Source organism: Lipotes vexillifer, unplaced genomic scaffold (assembly GCF_000442215.2).
Source record: "Lipotes vexillifer unplaced genomic scaffold, Lipotes_vexillifer_v1.1 scaffold2079, whole genome shotgun sequence".
In the NCBI taxonomy this organism is placed as follows: Eukaryota; Metazoa; Chordata; class Mammalia; order Artiodactyla; family Lipotidae; genus Lipotes; species Lipotes vexillifer.
The window spans coordinates 31,582-52,844 of record NW_006770328.1 but is presented as its reverse complement, the minus strand read 5'-3'; the positions used below and the strand labels follow the sequence as shown (position 1 = coordinate 52,844).

The 21,263-nt window shown below is 51.7% G+C and overlaps 2 protein-coding genes across 2 annotated transcripts in view; both read left to right on the top strand.

Annotated features, from left to right (window-relative positions):
• The window catches only part of AEN (apoptosis enhancing nuclease), a 4,358-nt gene extending 2,651 nt beyond the window's left edge, over positions 1-1,707 (top strand). Inside the window, exons 2-3 of the mRNA XM_007446070.1 lie at positions 308-508; positions 1,471-1,707. Of these exons, the coding sequence (XP_007446132.1) occupies positions 308-508; positions 1,471-1,707 (438 nt within the window). The remainder of the gene's footprint in view (positions 1-307; positions 509-1,470) is intronic.
• Positions 1,708-8,383: 6,676 nt separating this feature from the next.
• ISG20 (interferon stimulated exonuclease gene 20) lies at positions 8,384-21,109 on the top strand. The gene is made up of 3 exons (XM_007446065.1): positions 8,384-8,611; positions 19,264-19,464; positions 21,023-21,109. Exons 1-3 carry the CDS (start codon positions 8,384-8,386, stop codon positions 21,107-21,109), a joined length of 516 nt encoding a protein of 171 aa, XP_007446127.1.
• Positions 21,110-21,263: the final 154 nt, after the last annotated feature.

Here is a 21,263-nt window from a genome sequence, read left to right as displayed (position 1 = left end):
AAGAGTGCTTGTATCGGGTCACTTACCCATCCAAGAGCCCCTTAATGCTCACTACCACCCCACCAATGCCGTCGCCAGCTCTCCTGTTTTGCAGGTGTGGGGGAAGCTTAAGCGGCCCCCTGATTATAGCAAGTAGTGAGTAGAGGGTCTGGATTCAAACTCGGGGCAACTTGGTTGACAGTGGAGCCCGTGGTCGCCCCTCTGTGCTGCCTCACTCCAGAGGGGTCCCCGCACCCACTGGTCAGGGTGTCAGGATGTGTCTTGTGCCCACCTGACAGTGGGGCCTTCCCGACTCCTCTGCTCACAGATCCTCAAGCTCCTGAAGGGCAAGGTGTTGGTGGGGCACGCCCTGCATAATGACTTCCAGGCCCTCAAGTACATCCACCCTCGGGGCCAGACCCGGGACACCACTTATGTCCCCAGCCTCCTCAGCCAGCCCAGCCTCCACGCCCGGACCCGTGTCTCTCTCAAGGACCTGGCCCTGCAGCTGCTGCACAAGAAAATCCAGGTGCGTGGTACTGGGGGGCTGGGGGAGTGAGAGGGCCTGGCCTCCATGCTGGCCTGGCCACAGACAGGCAGTGGGCTGTGCCTCCAGCCTGCCAGTCCCAGTCCTGGGGCTCCTGCATGTCCACACAACCCTGGTTTTTTTCTCTCCATCGCCCTCTTTCCCCAGTGCTTTGTGACAGCCAGCCACACCCTCCCGGGCTGCTGTCTTTCAGATCTGTCACCCACCCAGTTCCTGGCTCTGTCCCCACGCTTGCATGTAGAACCCATCTCCTGCAGCCTTCGGTCAGGGGTAGCTGATCACTCTTGCTCCTGCTGTGCTTCACATTCATAATTCCATCTGCTCCTGAAGGCTTTGAAGCAGGGATTTTTTTTTTTTAATAAATTTACTTATTTTATTTATTTATTTTAGGCTGCATTGGGTCTTCGTTGCTGGGCGCGGGCTTTCTCTAGCTGCAGAGAGCGGGGGCTACTCTTCGTTGTGGTGCGCGGGCTTCTCATTGCGGTGGCTTCTCTTGTGGAGCACAGGCTCTAGGTACACGGGCTTCAGTAGTTGTGGCACACAGGCTCAGTAGTTGTGGCTCGCGGGATCTAGAGCTCAGGCTCAGTAGTTGTGGCTCACAGGCTTAGTTGCTCCGCAGCATGTGGGAATCTTCCCTGACCAGGGCTTGAACCCGTGTCCCCTGTGTTAGCAGGCGGATTCTTAACCTCTGTGCCACCAGGGAAGCCCTGAAGCAGGGATTTTTAACCGGGTTTTCTATTTGAGGAAACAGGCTTCAGGAAGCTAGGCTCGTGGTACAGCTGGGATTCTTGTGCTTGTCTGTGTGACTAGGACCCATGCCCTTCTCTCTGTACCAGGTTGTACGCCCACATTCTGAGAGTATGCATCTCTGGGCCAGGACCCAGCCCGGGCAGTTGGGCTCCCACCAGGACTGCGGGCAGTGATGCGTGGGCTCTCGTCCGCAGGTGGGCCAGCACGGGCACTCGTCAGTGGAAGATGCCGTGACGGCCATGGAGCTCTACCGGCTGGTGGAGGTGCAGTGGGAACAGCAGGAGGCCAGCAGCCTCCAACCCCACCCTGAGGACAGAGAGCCCGACAGCAGCACAGACATGGAGCAGTATATGGAGGACCAGTACTGGCCGGAGGACCTGGCCCAGGGCACCAGCAGAGGAACAGGAGAGACACTGGGCAGAATGGAGTGAGGGAGGAGAAGCTCCACTGGAGAGCGGGGACCAGGAGAGTGGCTGGGGCCGGATGCCACCAGTGTCACCCAGGGCCTAAAGTGTTGGGACCATCTGCCCACAGCACAGTCCCCGATTCTGTGGTTTTGCTGATGGCACTTTATAGGCACCATGAAAATGGCAGGTGGGCTAGCTGCTTGAGCCTAGCAGGAGTAGGGGATGCGCCGGCAGACTCCCCACCCTCAGGCTGTGCTCTCTAAAGGGATGATCTCTCCCTCCTTGGGGGTGTGGGGGGGTGGGTGTCCCTATTCAAGAATTCCCTTGTCTCGCCCCAGTGACCTGGGGTAAAGCTCTCTTCCTGTTGTCACCATCTACCTCTTCTTCCACAGTCATTTTCAGGAGAATAACTGCACCCTGAAGCTACAGAGTTAAGGCCACTCAAGGGTCATTTTGTCCCTTTCTCTCAGAACTGGAACCCTGGCTGTAGCTATCATAGGAGCTGACAGGCTACAATGGAATAGCATAGACCTTAGCTCATGGGGAGCTGGGTCTTCACTTGCTCACCACCAGAAGTCACCAGGCACTATTCTGGGAGGAGGGAAGGCAGATAAGCTTTGGGTGGAGACTCCCATATGTATTTTGACCCAAGTCAGGCGTTCCTGCTGCCCACCCAGCGCTAGGCTCTCTGAAGCAAACGTCTGAGAAACAAGACAGCGGTTTGAATTCTGGGACCCCTGTGCAGAATTGCTCACAGGGATCTTTATTTATTGAGAGCAAGGCCACGGGTCTGTAGGGGAGCAGAGGGCGGGTCCATTGGGGCCAGGCCGGGCATTGACAGCTGTGGAGCTGTTGCACTCGGGCGGGTACCCCCAATCACTATGGTGGTTGGGTTTTCTCCAGATTTCTAAAAATGTTCTGTGTCGGGATTCATCCCCTACCCCTCTTTCCTTGTTTCCTAAGGGGCAGTTTGGGGGTATTGGGGTAACCCGGAGCTCAGGTCACACGGAACCTTTGAGCCCCATCTTTGTTCACCACTCAATAGCTTTGAGACTTAGGCAAGTGTGTGACTTCACTCTTGAGTCTGTTCCCTCATCTGTAAAATGGGGATAATGACACCACCTACCTCACAGGGTTGTTAGGAGGATGAAGTGCTGAGTGCTTGGCCCAGTGCCTGGCGCCTAGTAAGCCGGACCGGCTGTGTTTTCTTTAAGGATCAGTGTTGGGCTTTCCGGGTAACACTTGAACACGCCCTCGGGTTGAGTGGCTTTGACCCAGACAGGACTGTCCTCGTGGCTGTTCCAGCAGGTGGGGCACAGGCCGTTGAGGACAACTCAGAGGTTCCGGGCTCTCACTGTTCCCCGTGATGCTTGGATTTCATGTCAGTCTGAGCAAAGCAGCAGGGCCAGGAAGGGAGAGACACTGAAACCACGCAACTGCAAAAGCAGGGCCGCAGATTGCTCTGGGAGCTGGCTGAGTCACTGACCACGCCTCGCCTGGCTCCAGGACTTTGTTCTAGGTTCCTTAAACGTCTGTAGCTGACGCCACACTCACAGGTGAGAAGTAGCTTTGGTTCTTTGGTCTGTGGGTTGAGGAAGGATGGAGCTGCTAGCAGTGGGGAGATGTACTGGGTTTAAAATCAGCTTTGTTGTAAAACCTGGAAAAAAACTCAATTGGAAAGTGGGTGAAGTGGCCTTTCCTTTGAATTCTTCAGCTAGGGTGGGAGGGTGGCTTGGGGGAGGGATGGGATGCTGGGGCGCTGAGTCTTGCTGGCTGCTTTGACCTTTCTGGTGGGCGGCTTTCAAGATGATGCTTTGGGATGTAGCAAGAAAATACTACAGAATTTATAGTTTATTTTTTTTCCTTTATTTATTTATTTATTTTTAACATCTTTATTGGAGTATAATTGCTTTACAATGGTGTGTTAGTTTCTGCTTTATAACAAAGTGAATCAGCTATACATATACATATATCCCCATATCTCCTCCCTCTTGGGTCTCCCTGCCACCCTCCCTATCCCACCCCTCTAGGTGGTCACAAAGCACCGAGCTGATCTCCTTGTGCTATGCGGCTGCTTCCCACTATAGTTTATTTTTGAAAATTTTATAACTGCCCTAGTATAGAGCACAAGTTTATTAAACCTCTTTCTCTTTGAAGGTATGTACTCTTTTTTTATTTTTAAAAACTTTTTTTAGTTTTAAATATAAAATACACAATATAAAATTTACCATCTTAGCCATTTTTAAGGGTAGAGTTAAGTAGTGTTAAATATATTCACAATGTTGTGCAACCTGTCTCCAGAACTGTATTATCTTGCAAAACTGAAACTCTATACTCATTAAACAATAGCTCCTCATTCCCTCCTTCTTCCAGCGGCAACTACCGTTCTTTCTGTTTTTATGAATTTGATTAGGTAACTCATGTAAGTGGAATCCTATAGTATTTGCCTTTTTGTGTCTGGCTTATTTCACTTAACATAATGTCCTCAGAGTTTGTCCCCGAGGTTGTAGTATGTGTCAGAATTTCCTTCCGTTTTAAGGCTAAATAATAATTCATTTGTGTGTATATGACACCTTTTGTTCATTCATCCATCCATACATCAACAGACATTTGGGTTACTTCTCCCTCTTGGTTATTGTGAGTAATGCTGCTATGTCTCTCAGGGACCCTGCTTTCAGTTCTTTTGGGTATGTATCCAGAAGTGGGATTGCTGGACCATGGCAATTGTGTTTGTTTGTTTATTTATTTTTGGCCGCGCTGTGGCTTGCAGGATCTTAGTTTCCCCAGACCAGAGATTGAACTCCGGCCCACAGCAGTGAAAGCTCAAGGCCTAACCACTGGACTGCCAGGGAATTCCCTGTGTTTCATTTTTTTGAGGAATCTCTATACTGTTTTACACAGTGGCTGCACCATTTTACATTCCCACCAACAGTGCACAAGGGTTCTAATTTCTCCATATCCTCACCAACACTTGTTACTTGTGGTCTTTTTGATAATAGTCATCCTGACAGGTGTGAGGTGATATACCTCGTTGTGGTTTTGATTTGCATTTCCCTGATGATTAGTAATGTTGAGTATCTTTTTCACATATCTATTGGTATATAGTTTATTTTTAACACATTCTTTTTTATGTTTGTGTTTTAAAAAATGTATCCTAGGGACTTCCCTGGTGGTCCAGTGGTTAAGAATCCTCCTTCCAATGCAGGGGACACGGGTTCAATCCCTGGTTGGGGAACTAAGATCCCACATGCCACAGGGCAACTAAGCCCGTGCACCGCCACTACTGAGCCCGCACACCTCATCTAAGATCCCGTGTGCTGCAACTAAGACCCGACACAGCCACAAAAAAACAAAAACAAAAACAGTATTCCATAGCACAGTTTGACATGTTTTAAGTTGAACTACATTAAATTGCTGATATTTGACTGAGGTGTTTCCATCTGTGGTATATAATTTAGAAATTCACATACACATTTTAGGGGTACGTGACCAGCTGAGGTTGGAGACAGTTGAGCTGGATATCAAAGGGCAGGTTGCCTGTAGGGAGAGGTATCTGACCCACCGTTATGATTCATCCACTTGGCCTGTGTCCTGTGCTGGGGGTTCAGAGAAGGCCATACAGTGGCAGCCTTCGAACCTGCTACAGGCACTGCAGGTGGGCCAACTGGCAGGATGCGTGTCTTGTAAGGCTGAGAGGTTTGCCCTGAATGACTCACTTTCCTCCTGACCCAAGGAAATTTGTGGATTGGTCTGGCCAATGACTGACACCAGTTAAACTTGGGAAGCATCCCTACTAGGAAATCCCCATCCCATCCCCCTGGCTGGGGTCAGGGATTCCTCTCCTAGGCTGTTACTCACCAATGCTTGTGTCCAACCTCAGAGCGCACAATACATTTGAAAAAATTCAGTGTGATCCAGGCAGGGTTCCAGGTGCAAGTGGGAGGGGGAACAGTAAGTGAACAAATACAATATGTGGTATCTCAGATGGCATCAATTCTTATAGAAGAAACCCGGAAGGGGATGAGGGTGTAGTTTTAAATAGAGGCCAAGAAAGGCCTTGGTGGGAGACCTGAGGGAAAGGGAGAAAACTGGATAGATAACCTGGAGGAAGAGCTTTCCAGACTGGCACAGCAAATGTCCAGGCTCTGGGGACAGAGAAGAAGCCAGTGTGCAGGAAGGAGGTGAGAAGGGGGTGCTAATTGAAGGTGTGGGACGGGCTGACCTTGTAGCACGACTGTACATCTCCTTGACCTGAAGGCGCAGACCTGATTATTCCACTGCTAACCCTAGGGCTTAGCATGTGATAAATGAGTTAGGAATGACTGATCTCTTCTGAAGAAGTCAACATGTGAACACATGGAAGGCCATCAATTTAGGTCAAAACCTAAAAAAGTCTTAGATTGGATAGTGGTGCAAGATGAGATTGGAAAGGCAGGTGGGACAGATATAAGAGGGTCTTGGGGGCTGTGTGGGAGTTGAGGTTTTTTTTGTTTTGTTCTTTTGGACGGCAGGAAATCACTGTAGGTTCTTGAGCAAAGTGCCATGACAGTGTAAGAGATTCGATTTTGGAGAACTTAATCTGGTAAGATTTGAAGGGTAATTTAGAGCAGGGCATGAAGATGGAGGTAGGGCAGGTGAGGACTGGGGTAGGGTGTGGGTAGAAAAGGAGAAATGCAGAGAAGACTGGAAGATGCAGGTTTGGAGTTGACCACGGAGCAGGTTTAGGACCCGTGGGGAAAAGAATTGCAGGGGTGAGTACGTGTTCTGTCTGAGTCCTGAGGTGGCCAGTGGAAGAGAGGGGGTGAGGCCTGTAGTGGGGATGTTGATGTGGGCCAATCACCAGAGGGTGCATGGGGTTCTACGGGGACTGTAGAAACAGAAACCTCCAATTGGATCTTTAGGGGGTTACCTTTTCAATGCATGTTCATTTAAAGTAACAGGGATTTTGCTTCATCTCTCCCTAAATCAGGGTGACAATCCTTTATGCATTTGAGAAACAAAAAATTCCCAGACAGCCTGAATTCAAGAAAAAGTAGCTCATTCAGAATGGGAACCCCAAATAACCTCTTCTAACTCAACTTCCCACCAGTTGAGCGACAAACAGGAACAATGACTTAACCTTTAAACACGTCAGTATCTGGTTTTCTTTTTGAGGTCTGTTAAATGAAGCTGGATGTCACTTGGTGAAAACACCGAGAACCTGGGGAAATTCCTTTCCAAGCCACAAATCTTGGTGACAACGGGGGGCTGTCAGATTCAGCTTGACAACTCAAAGCTTGTTCCATGTGGATCTGGGGTAGGAGGCAAGATGGGAGCGCTCAACTCACCACAGTATATAATGGACAATTTCCTCATTAAAGCTGATTCTATTTTTGCCCTGGATGTAACTCATTCATTTATTCAATAAATGTTGAGTGCTCCCTATGTGTTAGGCGTTGTTCTAAGGGGTCAAAGTTCTAGCTTGGGAGAGCGTAGCCCCTGGGAAATATGGCCGGGCTGGTGGGGCTCCCTCCAGGCCTGCTTCTCCTTGTCCTCAAACAGTGTCAGTCCAGCTGGAGGCAGAGCACATTGAGGGCAGACCAATGACCCTTTCTGAGGCATCCCTGAGCCAGTAGAGGCCGTAGGGCTTTACTGGGTCGGCAGTGGGGGCTAGCCCCCCTTGCACCCCAACCTTCTCCTGCCCTTCCCAATCAATAACCACAGTGTCCCAAGAGCCAGCTCTCTGCCCCGATAAAAGACCTCACAGAGGGACTTCCCTGGTGGTCCATTGGTTAAGACTCCACGCTCCCAATGCAGGGGTCTCGGGTTCGATCCCTGGTCAGGGAACTAGATCCTGCATGCCACAACTAAGATCCTGCATACAGCAACGAAGATCCCGCATGCCACAACAAAGACCTGGTGCAGCCAAATAAATAAATATTTAAAAAAAAAAAAAAAGACCTCACAGAGTTGTCAGATTGGTGGTGGCCCCAGAAGTTGTGGGACATTCCCTGGGCTCCAGTCCTGGGGATGTTTAGTCCCTGGGCAGAGGGTGAGAAATGAAAGACAGATGTTGCAATCCACTCCATCCACATCAGTTGCGTCATCCGAGGAGTGGGAGGGCTTGAGCGATTAGGTGGAGGGCAGGGGCAATGGTGGGACACCCAGACAAGGACCTGGCAAGCTTCGTCAATTCTGACTCAGGACACCAAGCTCCCCACCTGCTGGCCGCCCGAGAAGATGAAGCAGCCCAGTCCACGTGCCCCGCCTCCCGCCCCTGATTTCACTTGATACCAAACCAGAAACTGAAACAGGGTCAGGATTCCCGGCTTGAAGTCAGAGATGAGTCACTGCTAAGAGCAACTGCAGTAGCTGAGAAGGGGCACCAGAGAGGCAGGCTGGTGAGAGTGGGAGACAGGGTGGTGGGTTCAAGGCATTTCTCCGGGGTAGCAGCCAGGGATGGTGCTGGGAGGGGGATATCCTGGTCCGGAGGCTGCCGGGCAGGACCAGTGACAGGCCCTGGGACTGCCGGCTGAAGAAGCCAGTTGGGGTGGCAAGAGGCCAACTTCCTTCTGTGCCAGGTGGTGTTTGTGACAAAGGGCAGGGCAGAGGGTGTAGGCTGGCTGGGAGGTGGCTGAGGACGCCTGGGGTCTCAGCTGGCCCTCATGTGATGCCCCTCCTGCCACCCCCTCTCCAGCACATCTGAGGGTCCCGGTGGAACATGGCAAGAGGCACAGATGTGGTGGCCATGGACTGCGAGATGGTGGGGCTGGGGCCCTGCAGGGAGAGCGGCTTGGCTCGCTGCAGCCTCGTGGACTACCACGGCACCGTGCTCTACGACAAGTTCATCCGGCCTGAGGGTGAGATCACCGACTACAGAACCCCCGTCAGCGGGATCACGGCTCAGAACATGGAGGAGGCCACCCCATTTGCCGTGGCCAGGATGGAGGTAAGAGAAGAGCCATATGCCATCCAGGGCAACACACATATACCCCCCCACACACACATACACACTTCCCCAGCACCTCCCCTGGTTGCCGGAGCTGTGACCTATGACCCCAGCCATGTCAGATTCCCTGCCACCCATGCGTGGGGAGCACCAGAGCATGAGAAACCCGTTGGTGTGTCCCTCACATCCCTGAGGAGGCTTCCTGCCATCAGACAACCTTAGACTCGTGTCTGGGAGCAGGCTTCGGGGCATCTGGTACATCTAGCTGATCTTACGATGGGGAAGCTGAGTCCTGCCTGCTGTTCCCTGCATACTGATTTGGGGGCTAGATTCCTCCTTCTTTCCTCTATACCAGCTGCCTCTGGGGAGCCCTGTGGGGGAAATGGGGGACGGGTCCTGGGTGGAGGCCCTCACTGGCTGGGCGCTCAGCAGGGCGCCCACCTGGTCCTGAAGGACAGGCCAGCCAGAGTCCACTGAGCTCAGGGAGAGCTTGCTCCCAGACCCACCACAGGCCATCCACTCATAGAGATGGGTGTGACACACCAGTCTCCCATTCTCTTGCCCTTCAACTTGTTGTGACATCTCCAGTCTACTTTCTGTTTCTCTGAATCACTAGAAGAAAACGAAACTCAACCACTCTAGAAGTGACACCAGGGTTGGTCATTCATGGGAAGTGAACTCACCTTGGGGAAGTTCATGAAGAACACAAAGAACTGAGGTTCACCTCAATCTCACATACTGCATATGTGCCAGGCTCCAGGTGCCGGAGATAAGCCCACAACAATAGCTCCTGTTTTCTGAGCACTGGCTACTCACTGGATGCCCTCCTGAGCTCCATCCAGGAGCTCATGCCTCACAAAACAGTCTGCCAAAAGTGTCTTCAGGAGCTGTTAGCTCAGAGCTAAGAGGGCCAGGTTTGAATCCTGGCTTTGTTCCTTACCCGCTAAGTTACCTTGAGCAAGTTCCTCACCCTCTCTGTACCCCATTTCACCATCTGGAAAAGAAAATGGGGGTGATGACAGCAGCAATCTCACAGGATTATTGTGAGGATTGGAAAAGGGCCTGGAGAGAGTGCCTATATAAGTACTAAAAAGCTGTTAGCTGTTAGGATTCTTTCCTTGTTGTTCCCATATTACAGATGAGGAAACTGAGGCTCTCTTGAACTAAACAGTGATTTGGTAGGGCTGCTGAAACAAAGTACCACAAAGTGGGTGGCTTAAACAATAGAAATGTCTTCTCTCACAGTTCTAGAGACTAGTTCTAGAAGTCCCAGATCAAGGTGTCAGCAGGGCTGGTTCCTTCTGAAGGCTGCAAGGGAAAACCTGTTCTGTGTCTCTCTCTTAGCTTCTGACAATTTGCTGGCCATCTTTGATGTTCCTTGGCTTGGAGAAATGTCACCCCAATCTTCGCCTTCATATTCACATGGCATTCTCCCTGTGTGCATGTCTCACAAATTTCCCCTTTTTATAAGGATATCGGTTGTATTTATTAGGGACTCAACCTATTCCATTATGACATCCTATCAATAACGTCTGCAATGACCCTATTTCCAAATAAGTCACATTTTGAGGTGGTTGGGGTTAGGATTTCAACAAATGAATTTGAGGGGGAACGCAATTCAACCCATAACACTAAGCAACTCGCACAAGTTCAGATAACTAGAATGTGGAAGGCTCAAAACCTCTAGAGCTGTGTGTCCAGTAGGGTCCCACCAGTTACAGGTGACAGGTGAGCACCTGAAAAGTGGCTGGTCTGTCTGAACTGAGATGTGCCATAAGTGTAAAATATGCACTGGATTTCAAAGACTTGAATGAAAAAAGAACCATAAAGTACTTCAATAATTTAAAAATATAGATTATATGTAGAATGGTAGTATTTATATATTTTTATATATTAGGTTAAATAAAACATTAAAACTAATTTCACCTATTTCTCCTTACCTTTTAAAATATGGCTGGTCATGATTTAAAATTACATATGTGGCTCACGTTATGTTTCTTTCTATTGGACAGCACTGTTCTAGAGGTACTAAGAGGGTACTAAGGAGCCCTGAGGAGGGGGCAGAGTACATCAGGGTGGTCCTGGAAAGGCTCCATGAGGCTGGTGCTATTTGCCAAAGGGGAGGGAGGAGTCTGTGTATGCAACTCAGTGGGCCATAGAGAGCCACTGAAGATTCTTGAGCAATAGCATGGCAGGAAAACCACTGTCAAGAAAACCTGAACGGGGGTGCTGGGGAGATGGATGGGAGTGAGGAAAGAGATGGCAGCAGAGAGAAGAGTTAGAGACCCCAGGGAGCAGTGCCTTAGTCATCAGTAGCATCCAGAGGATCGGAAAGAAAGAAACATTTGGACAGAGGAGAACAAAGGTGAGTCACCGAGAAGGGGAGGGCAACACGAAGAAAGGTGGTGTGCTTTAGGTGCCGATGGGAGACCCAGGGATACTACATGGAGCTGCCCACACTCAGATCCCCACGGAGCAGTCAGGTGGGCGGCTTGGCCCCATCCCTTCTCCTCCTCCCCGGCCTCCCTCCCCATCCCAGCAGCAGAAAGGGCAGAAGAGAAATGCGATTCCCTGGACGCCCTCCAGCACTGGCCTGGGAGTCAGGACACCTTGGTCCTCATCCAGACTTGGTGCCAAAATGCTTTTGTTTCTCAGTTGGAGATTATGCCGGGCCCTTCCAGTGTGTAACACGGAGTGCCATCCAGGGTAGGCACTTAACAGCCATTCGAGGAGGGAGGCGGGGATCTAAAGACTGGGTAGCTCTTTGGAACCACATCTGCGGTTCACATTTCCTGCTCCATCACTTACTGGTTTGTGTGACCTTTGGCAAGTTACTGAAACTTTCTGAGCCTGAGTTTTCTCATCAGTGAATGGGGAGTACTAATGCCTCCTTCCTGGCCTTGTGTAGGTTGGGTGTAGTGATGTTGTCTGTATCCCTAAGCACAGTGCCTGGCTCATGGCTGAAGGTCATCAACGTGCCTGTGGAGAGAACAAGGCAGAAAGTCAGATTTTACAACCCGTCCCCTCTCCAGCTTCCCTTGAGAACCTCGGTCTTAGATTCTGGCTCTCGTTTTCTGCCTGCTGCACAATGTATGCTCCCTGCCCATGTCTTCTACCCTGCTGCCAGAGACACTTCCCCAGGCCTGGCTCAGATCATAGCCTCCGCTCCCATCCCCACCCCCTGGTTCAAGTACCTCCAAGGCTCCCATTGCCTAAGGTCCGGCAACCCAACGTCCATGGTCCTCTAAATACCACCTACCTACATTTTCTGCCTTCTCTCTCAGCTCAGCCATCACCTACTGTGCTTCAGACCCAACCCTACTCTCTCCCATCCCCCATCCCTTTCCCTAGAAATACTGCCATTCTGGCAGGCCCAGGCCAGAGGAGTCCTGTGTGAGGCCCTGCCGGACCCCCTCACCCTCCCCGCCCACAACTCTACCCCCCTGGGGGTCTCACCCTCCTTGTTATAGCCCACACACTTCCTTTCTTCCTTTGGCCGCGCTGCTTGGCTTTCGGGATCTTAGTTCCCCAACCAGGGATAGAACCCGTGCCCCCTGCAGTGGAAGCACTGAGTCCTAACCACTGGACCTCCAGGGAATTCCCATAGCCCACAAGCTTTAGAGCTTGCCTAGCCACACACACGGGTCTGTCTAGCTCCACAGCTCCTGCCATGTACTTTATCTGCCCCAGGTTGGATATTGTGCTTTGAACATAGAAGGTGCCCCGAGAATGTTTGTGGGATTGGAGTTGAATTGGTTTTCATAATACAAGAGTTCTGGCAGCTGCGTGGAAGAGAATTGCCTCTGCCCTCATGTTGGCCTTTGCTGTCAAGATACAGTAATACATGTACAGCCCAGGGGGCAGGGAGCAAGCACTGTCTTGATTATTTTTAAAAATTATTTATTTATTAATTTTATTATTTTTTTTGGCTGCGTTGGATCTTCATTGTGGCATGAGGGATCTTTAGTTGGGGCATGCGGACTTTTAGCAAACTGTCTTTAGACTTGGCTGGATGTGGGTCCAATCCCAGCTCTGCCACCTGATTGCCCTGTGTCCTCCGGCTTGTTGCTAAACCTCTCTGTGCCCCTCAGTAGGATCCTCTGTAACACAGGGGTGATGAAGCAGCACAGGTGTATCCAGCATCATGTCCGGGCCCTGTTCTAAGCACTTTTCATACCCCCACTACCTTTACGCCCCACCACAACCCCGGGAGGTAGTTAACTAGTAACATCACCCCATTTCCCAGATGAGCAAACTTAGGCACAAGGCTGAGCAAATTGTCCAAGAAAGGGGTGGAGCAGAGACTCAACTTCTGGCCTGAGGGCTTGCTTTGTGATGTTCTGATCCTGTGATCAAAGTGTGTAAATGCGGGCTGTGAATGCTAAGTGCCTGATGTACAAACGGGTAGTGTCGGCACAGCGTGGGAGTGAAGCTGTGGTATGGGGTAACTGCCATCATCTGTTTTCACGAACGAGGACACTGAGACATCTTGACCTCACTCATCACCCACAGTAGTTGAATCTCAAAGACCAGGCTCACAGATCCCAAGCTGTGCTGGGGAGCCCCCAAAGGGCAGAAGCCTATTAGCCATTTATCAGACCCCACAAGTCCAGGTGACACCTCTCAGCTAAGCCACCAGCTCATGAGGCATTGGTTTCTGGAAGTCCTTTTTCAAAGGTGGCTCGCCAGCCTGTCTCTTCCTGCAAGTGGGCCCGGCCAACAGTGAGCCATAGACCAGGCCATAGAAGCCAGGCTGGCTCCAGGGAGCCACTGAGCCCCCCAGTCCACCCAGGGCCCAGGCAGCCACGAGGCACTAGGATTTTGAGGGGGCTTCCCTCACCTCTTTTCTGTTTTTTATTTTTTGTAATGGGATGACATTGCTTTTATAATGCAAGGTAACTGCCTTGTTATCTTCTGATGCCTGTAAGTCTCACTGTCATCCAGAACGGTGGTTCTCAGTGCACTGTGATTTTGCCCACAAGGGCAAATCTGGAGGCGATATCTGGAAGCATTTAGCAATATCTGGAGGCATTTCTTTTTTTTTTTTTTACAGTAAGGTCAGATTTTTTTATTTTATTTTATTTTATTTATTTATTTATTTATTTTGTGGTACACGGGCCTCTCGCTGTTGTGGCCTCTCCCGTTGCGGAGCACAGGCTCCGCACGCGCAGGCTTAGCGGCCATGGCTCACGGGCCCAGCCGCTCCGCGGCATGTGGGATCTTCCTGGACCGGGACACGAACCCGTGTCCCCTGCATTGGCAGGCGGACTCTCAACCACTGCACCATCAGGGAAGCCCTTATTTTATTTTATTTTTTTTAATTTTTAACATCTTTATTGGAGTATAATTGCTTTACAATGGTGTGTTAGTTTCTGCTTTATAACAAAGTGAATCAGTTATACATATACATATGTTCCCATATCTCTTCCCTCTTGCGTCTCCCTCCCTCCCACCCTCCCTATCCCACCCCTCTAGGTGGTCACAAAGCACCGAGCTGATCTCCCTGTGCTATGCGACTGCTTCCCACTAGCTATCTATTTTACATTTGGTAGTGTATATATGTCCATGCCACTGTCTCACTTTGTCCCAGTTTACCCTTCCCCCTCCCCGTATCCTCAAGTCCATTCTCTAATAGGTCTGCATCTTTATTCCTGTCTTGCCCCTAGGTTCTTCTGACCATTTTTTTTCTTCTTTTCTTTTTTTTTTAGATTCCATATATATGTGTTAGCATATGGTATTTGTTTTTCTCTTTCTGACTTACTTCACTCTGTATGACAGACTCTAGGTCCAACCACCTCACTACAAATAACTCAGTTTCGTTCCTTTCTATGGCTGAGTAATATTCCATTGTATATATGTGCCACATCTTCTTTATCCATTCATCTGTTGATGTACACTTAGGTTGCTTCCATGTCCTGGCTATTGTACATAGAGCTGCAATGAACATTTTGGTACATGACTCTTTTTGAATTATGGTTTTCTCAGGGTATATGCTCAGTAGTGGGATTGCTGGGTCGTATGGTAGTTCTATTTTTAATTTTTTTAAGGAACCTCCATACTGTTCTCCATGGTGGCTGTATCAATTTACATTACCACCAACAGTGCAGGAGGATTTGGAGGCATTTCTGATTGCGTAAGTGAGGTGCGGAAGGCTGCTACTGACATCCAGTGGCTTGAGGCCAGGGATGGTACTGAATGAACATCCTACAATGTACAGGACACACACTCACACCAAAGGAGTATCTGGCCCCAAATGTTAGTAGTCCCAAGGCTGAGAACCCTGTTCTACAGAGAGCCCCACAAATCAGACTGTCAGCACAGGAAGCAACCTGTGAGATCAAGGTCCAGAGAGGGGCAGTGACTTGCTAAGGACACACAGCAAGCTGGGCTACAACTCAGTGCTCAGATGCAGGGCTCTCACCTGACAGGTCAATGCTCTTTTAATTCATTTTTTAATCTAACGGTAATTGTCCATAGACTGTAACTCATTTTTGTAAGTAAAGGCTCTTTTAATGTTAACCTGGTATGCTGAGTAGCATCCAGCCCATGACTGGGATTGGAGAATGATAATGATACTCTTAGTTTGCAGATAAAGAAACTAAATCTTGTGTGGCATCGTGGTTTAGGTGGGAAACAGAAAGGAAGCCACAGTAGCTTGTGAACAGGGACTGGTTTCAGCTGTACCAGTGCTGTAGCCCTTGCCTGGGTTGGAGTGCCCTGTCGGGGCCCTGCCACCTGGCAGGTCTCTCTGGGGCTCAGCCAGATGGAGGAGGATGACTTCATCATCCAGGTTTACCCCGGGTAAGCAGACAGAAGCTGGGGGCAGGGGTACCCAGAGAGCTTGGCAGGGGACAGAAGGAAAGAGGGGGACCAGGGCCACTCCTGAAGATGCCAGTAGGGGACCTGGGCCTCCACAAGGGCAACATTCTTCAGAGTCCCTTATAATCACGTCTCCTGGCAGCCAGGAATGAATGAACGGGCAGATGGAAGAATGGATGCATGATGGGAGCAGCGGGCTCTAAGGGGCCGGACAGTCATCCGTGCCAGGATTTCCAAACTTGGCAGATGGGAAGAATACCCTGGAACACTTGCTAATGCCCCTCCCCTGGCGATGTTGATTCCGCAGGTCTGGAGTAGCGCCCTGCCCTCTGGATTTCTAATAAGGGTCTCGGGTGATTTTTTTGATCAGGCCTGGGAAATACTTGGACTAGAGGGAAAACACAGTGGAAAGAGAATTCGGGCAGACACCAGGGCCTGTCACTCCTCTGCGTGTGACATGGGTACACACCACTGGCACCCCCCCCTTTCCCTGTTGGTAAGATGGTATGACAATCCCCGCCTCATAGGGGCCATATTCCTGATTCAAGAAATCTTCAGTGAGTGCCGTCATGGGCCCAGCAGTAGAAATTATTAATTTGCACCCTGAAATTAAAAATGCTAATATAATCCCTAGGTTCTCAGTAGGTAGTAATAATAATAACTGTGATAATAGTGACAGGGTCAGGCAGATCCGGACACTGCATCTCAGCAATCAACTCACCAGCTGTGTGACCTGTGCAAGCCTCTTACCCTCCCTGATCCACAACCCCCTTCACTATAAAATGACACTAAGAATATTCTTGTTGAGAGGCCCCATGATGAGGTAAGTACCTGGCCCAGTGGCAGGCAATGAGAACAGATCGATGCATGTCCCTTTCCCCACCCACTCCAGTTCTTTCCAGGAATTTAAGCCTCCCTCCCATGTGTTTGACACACCCGCCTCATGACACTGATTCAGGGCAGGTCCGAAGCCAGCAGGTCACGCAGCCCTGAGGCCCCTCCAGCTGGCACCTCCACACCACCCTGGGTTTCCCTCCCAGCCCTGCCACAGAAAGTCCGTGGAGCCTCACCTCTCCAGGCCCTCACCTTACAAATGGGGAAACTGAAGCCCAGAGACTGTCTTCGACCTCCCTGACGCCGCATAGCGAGTCCCAGCAGCCTTTCCCTGCCCGGTGCCCAGCATCTTTGTCCTGAAGAGTTGGCATCTCTCTGCTAAACAGACTGGTCTCCTGTCCCTACTTCTTCCTTCCTTCTGCTTGTGCACCTCTTATTTTATTTGTCTTATGATGAGTCTCATGGTCCTGAATGTACCCCTCCCCCCGCCACCACCACCGGGACCCTGGGGCTCGGGAAGTGATGAATTTCCCAGGAATCTACCTCACAATGACTTGGCCCTCTTACGCCTGGGACTGGCTGCTGTGGCTGACTCTAGGGTGGCACAGTCCCTTCCGAGCTTTGTGTGAACTGGACCAGAGTCAGCTCATAGACAGGAAAACAGGCCCCATTGTTCAGAAACATAAAGGATGTCAGCAAGGAAAGATGTGTGACCCACAGTTGCCCAGCACAGCCACATCCACTGGCCCTGGGCCTCTACCCCTCCCCTGCGTGCTGCCCGAGCCCTTTCCTCCACATGTAGGATTCCTCTCGAGCTGCTGCTCTGAGGTCATGTACCCTTACTACTCAGGGTGACCCACAGACCAGCAGAATCAGCACCACCTGTTAGAAATGCAGAATCCCACATCCGAATCCAGATTTTGGTGAGATTCACCAGGGGATTCCTGAGCCCAAGTGTGACAAGAACTGGTGTCCTTCAGGAGTGGCCCAGCTTTATTCTTTGAGTGCTTTCTCCAGTCCCTAGGTTGGGTGAGGGTCTGTCCAGAGGAGGACCCCAAGAAAACCATGGTACCGGTGGGGCAGGCTGGTGACATTATCTGTTGACGGTGGATGGACCGACTCTGCCTCCAGTGCTGTGACCGTGGACAGGTCACCTCACTTCTTGGAGCCTTAGCTTCTTTCTGCAAAGTGGCCACAAGGGGGAGCAAGTCAAACGCCCTGTGGGATGTCTGGGGAAGCCACTAGAAGCAGAAGCAGGACACCGGACGGTGTTAGCCATCCAGAGGGCTCCTTCCTGGGGCACAGAGGAAGAGATGAAGGCTGCCGGAGAGCTGTCCTAGGTGGGCCTGAGATGCCCATGAGCTGCCCTTCAGCTGGCGCCTGGTACAGCTCGCCCCAAGGTCCCCCTTCCATCCTCCCCAGTGGCAGCCAGGGGAAGGAAAGGTGACCCACCTGTGTGGCCAGTGATTGAGGCTCTCCATAGGGCCACCGTGGGAGAGGAGGTGAGAATGGAGGCCTGGGCGTACGTGCAGGGCACAGGACTGGGGCACCTGGAGGGCTGCCCTCTGCAGCTTGGCCGCTGGGCTGGCGGAGGCCAGGAGCAGGCGGCTCTTTCAGCATAATGTGGTGGTGATAAGCTGGCTTTGAGGGCTGGCCCTGACACGAACTAACCGTGTGACTTGTCCCAGTTATCTAATGACGCTTAGCACGTCACCCCAAAACGTAGTGCTCCAAACAGTGTCAATATTTATGTCGCTCAGGCATCTGCAATCTGGGCAGGGCTCAGCAGACGGGGACAGCTGGTTGGCTGAGGCACCTGGCAGGCCCGGGATTAGAATCACAGGATGGTTCGCTCACCCACCTGTGCCGTGGCTGGTGCTGGGGCTCCTTGGGCACATCTCCCTACGTCAGGGTGGTCTCCCCAGCATGGTGGCTTCAGGGTAACTCAGGGCTCCCGGGACACTGGCCCCACAGAGACATCAGAAGTCACACAGCCCGGCCCATATTCAAGGTGAGGGGAATTAGGCTCCATCTTTTCTGTGAGGAGTGTCAGGGAATCTGCAAATATTTTAAATTCATCAGAGTCACCTTGAGCAAATTACTCCACTTCTTAACACTTTAGTTTTTTCAACTGTAAAATTCAGTTAAACACAACCCTCATAGCTGTATGGGTTTTCTATGGCTGCTATAACAGAACTGTAGACTGGGTGGTTTAAAAGAAAGAAAATTTATTGTCTTACACTTCTGTGGTTCAGAAGTCCAATGTGGGTCTCACTGGGCTGAGATCGAGGTGTCAGTAGGGCCGTGTTCATTTCTGGAGACTTTGGAGGGGGATCTGTTTCCTTGCCCTTGCCTGCTTCTATGGCTGCCCCTGTTCCTAACTCTCAGCCCCTTCCTCCACCTCCACAGCCAGAGGCAGCCTGTCCAGTTCACATGTCAGATCTCTCTGACCTCCACAAATAAGGACCTTGGGATTATGCTGGGCCCACCTGGATCATCCAGAAACTCTCCCTATTTTAAGGTCATTTGATTAGCAACTTCAACTCCATCTGCAACTTTAATTTTCCCTTGCCGTGTAACATGTTCACAGGGCCTGGAGATTAGGGAGTGGGATCTCTGGGAGGCCAACCCGCCTGCCACAGGAGGGCTGTTAAAAGGATTAAACGACATAATGTATGTGATGCTTAACGAATGCCTGGCTCATGGGACCATGGCCATTGTTATCACACAGAAACCACGGAAGGAGTTGGGATGGGCCTTCCGGCATCACTAAACTGTTGAGGGTGAAGGGGCCTGGTCCAGTCTCCTCATTTTATCGATGGTATATATGTTCCAAGCCCAGAGAGGGATGGTGATTTGCTCATAGTCACACAGCAAGTCCAGGAGGACTTTGCTCATAGTCACACAGCTCAGGCCAGCCCCCCGTGATGGCACCAAGTTGCCCCAGACCCACCTGAAGTACCCTGGGTGACGTGTAGGGTGCGTGTCTTCCTGGCCAGATCCTGCAGCTCCTGAAAGGCAAGCTGGTGGTGGGTCACGACCTGAAGCATGACTTCAAGGCGCTGAAGGAGAACATGAGCAATTACGCCGTCTACGACACGGCCGCGGATAAGCTTCTTTGGCGTGAGGCCGGCCTGCTGTACTGCCGGCGTGTCTCTCTCCGCGTGCTGAGCCAGCGCCTCCTTGGGCGGTGCATCCAGGTGAGGACCACCCCTTTCCCAGGCTGGGGCCGGACTGCCGGCTCTGGGGGCCTGGCCCTTCCCGCTAGGACTGTAAAGTCTCCCAGTAGCTGTGGAGCAAATATTTGGCCCCAAAGATGCTCAGTCTCCCCTTAGTCCTGAGAGGCTGTGTGCTGTGAGGGGTAGGGGTTTCTCCAGGAGGGCAGGGCATTTATGTGAAAGCTGACCCAGGAAGCCCTGGTAGAGTGAGGATGAGTGGCAGGGAAGGGAAGTCACCCAATCAAGGCGTTTTTGTGTGTTTTCAAAATCATGCCAGTTTCCCTGTGGGTAACTGAAGCTTAATCCCCCTGCCCAACTCTGCAAAATGGTGTAGAGCACAGAGCGCAGATGTATCCAGGGAGCTGCACTATTTACACACACCTCCCTTTAGGCAGGAACTGATGCTGCTCCCGGGGCCCTAATTCCTCAGCACTTGCAGCCACAGACAGAGCAGGCCCCCCCCAGAGCCCCAGGCAGAAGCCTCTGGAATTGCCCCCCAGATAGGAAAGTGGCAGATATCAACGAGGGGGGTTCCAAAAGTGAGAGAGGGACCCTGAGCTCAAACCCACAGGCAAAGCAGTCTCCAGGAGCTGGCAGGCGTGTGCTGGGGCCTGGGAGCTCACGGAGGTGGAAGGGCCCAGGGAGGCGGGCTGGACACTAGGAGCTGCGGCCACAGCCGCAGCTGTGGGCCCTTCCAGCTCAGCGGATGTTTATGAAGCGCCTGCTCTGGGCCAGGCTGGACCAGAGGCTGAGCACCCGGGCGAGCAAGGCCCAGTCCATTCTTGAGAAACTCGTGGTTGAACGGAGGGTGGCCCGAGACCTGAGCATCAGCACATCTGTGGGGCGTGTCCACAGAGGGGAGGGCAGGTGTCCTGGAGCAGGGACGGAGGACGGGGGGCAGGCAGGACACCAGGTCTGAGTGGAGTGTGATGGGGGCGCCTTAGTGGAGGAGGCAAGAGAGGGGGCGCCGGGGAGGGGAGAGCCCGAGCCCCAGACTGAGGAGTGGGGGGTGGCGTGGCTGGGGAGCAGGAACATGTAGGAGACAAGGGATGGGCCTGAGGTTGGGCCCCTCTGTTGGGCTTGTGGCACCAGGGACTGAGGACAGAATGTCAGCACGTGGATTCACTGAAGAGCCCTGTTCACGTGCTGAGCAAGGAGCCCCTTAGAAACATCTGTGTCCACATTCCTCGGTGCCCTGGGGCTCCCTGTGAGAACTGCTTCAGCCCCTCTGGGTCTGAGGCCAAGTCTGCAGTGCCCGGTCCACATTCAGCGGATCCTAAGTGCCTGGAGGGCACAGCCTGGCCCTCAGGATGCTGGATTCTGTGCCTGGCCATGCCTGGGCACTTCACCCTAGTGCTAATGGGTGAAGCCAGGCCTGCTCCAGCCACCTGCTGAGTCCAGGGTGTCAGAGGCCTGGGGAGACACACCCACTGACCCACTTCAGCCCCGGAAGTCAGGGTGTGAGCAGGGAAGGCCCGGGTCACATGGGCGCCTGGATTCAGCCGCACCCCAAGTCCCCACTCTGCACCTGTATCTGCAGAACAGCGTGTCGGGACACAACTCGGTGGAAGACGCCAGGGCAACAATGGAGCTCTACCGAATCTCCAGGAGAATTCGAGGACTATGAGGGCTGCCCATCTGGTGGTATTCAGCCCCCTCCCCAAGGACTACAGACCTTCATCTCTTCAAAACAAAAATGCCCTTGTTTTTGGAAAAACATTTTTAGCAATAAAATGGCTCTATATTTTCTCTACTCCCTCGGCTTCTCCTCTTGTCTTTTT

Excerpts from the sequence above, each read along its gene's own strand:
- ISG20 (XM_007446065.1), top strand. The coding sequence starts at position 8,384 with ATGGCAAGAGGCACAGATGTGGTGGCCATGGACTGCGAGATGGTGGGG. Across the intron at positions 8,612-19,263 it reads TTGCCGTGGCCAGGATGGAG|ATCCTGCAGCTCCTGAAAGG; the intron begins GTAAGAGAAGAG and ends CTTCCTGGCCAG. Across the intron at positions 19,465-21,022 it reads TCCTTGGGCGGTGCATCCAG|AACAGCGTGTCGGGACACAA; the intron begins GTGAGGACCACC and ends CTGTATCTGCAG.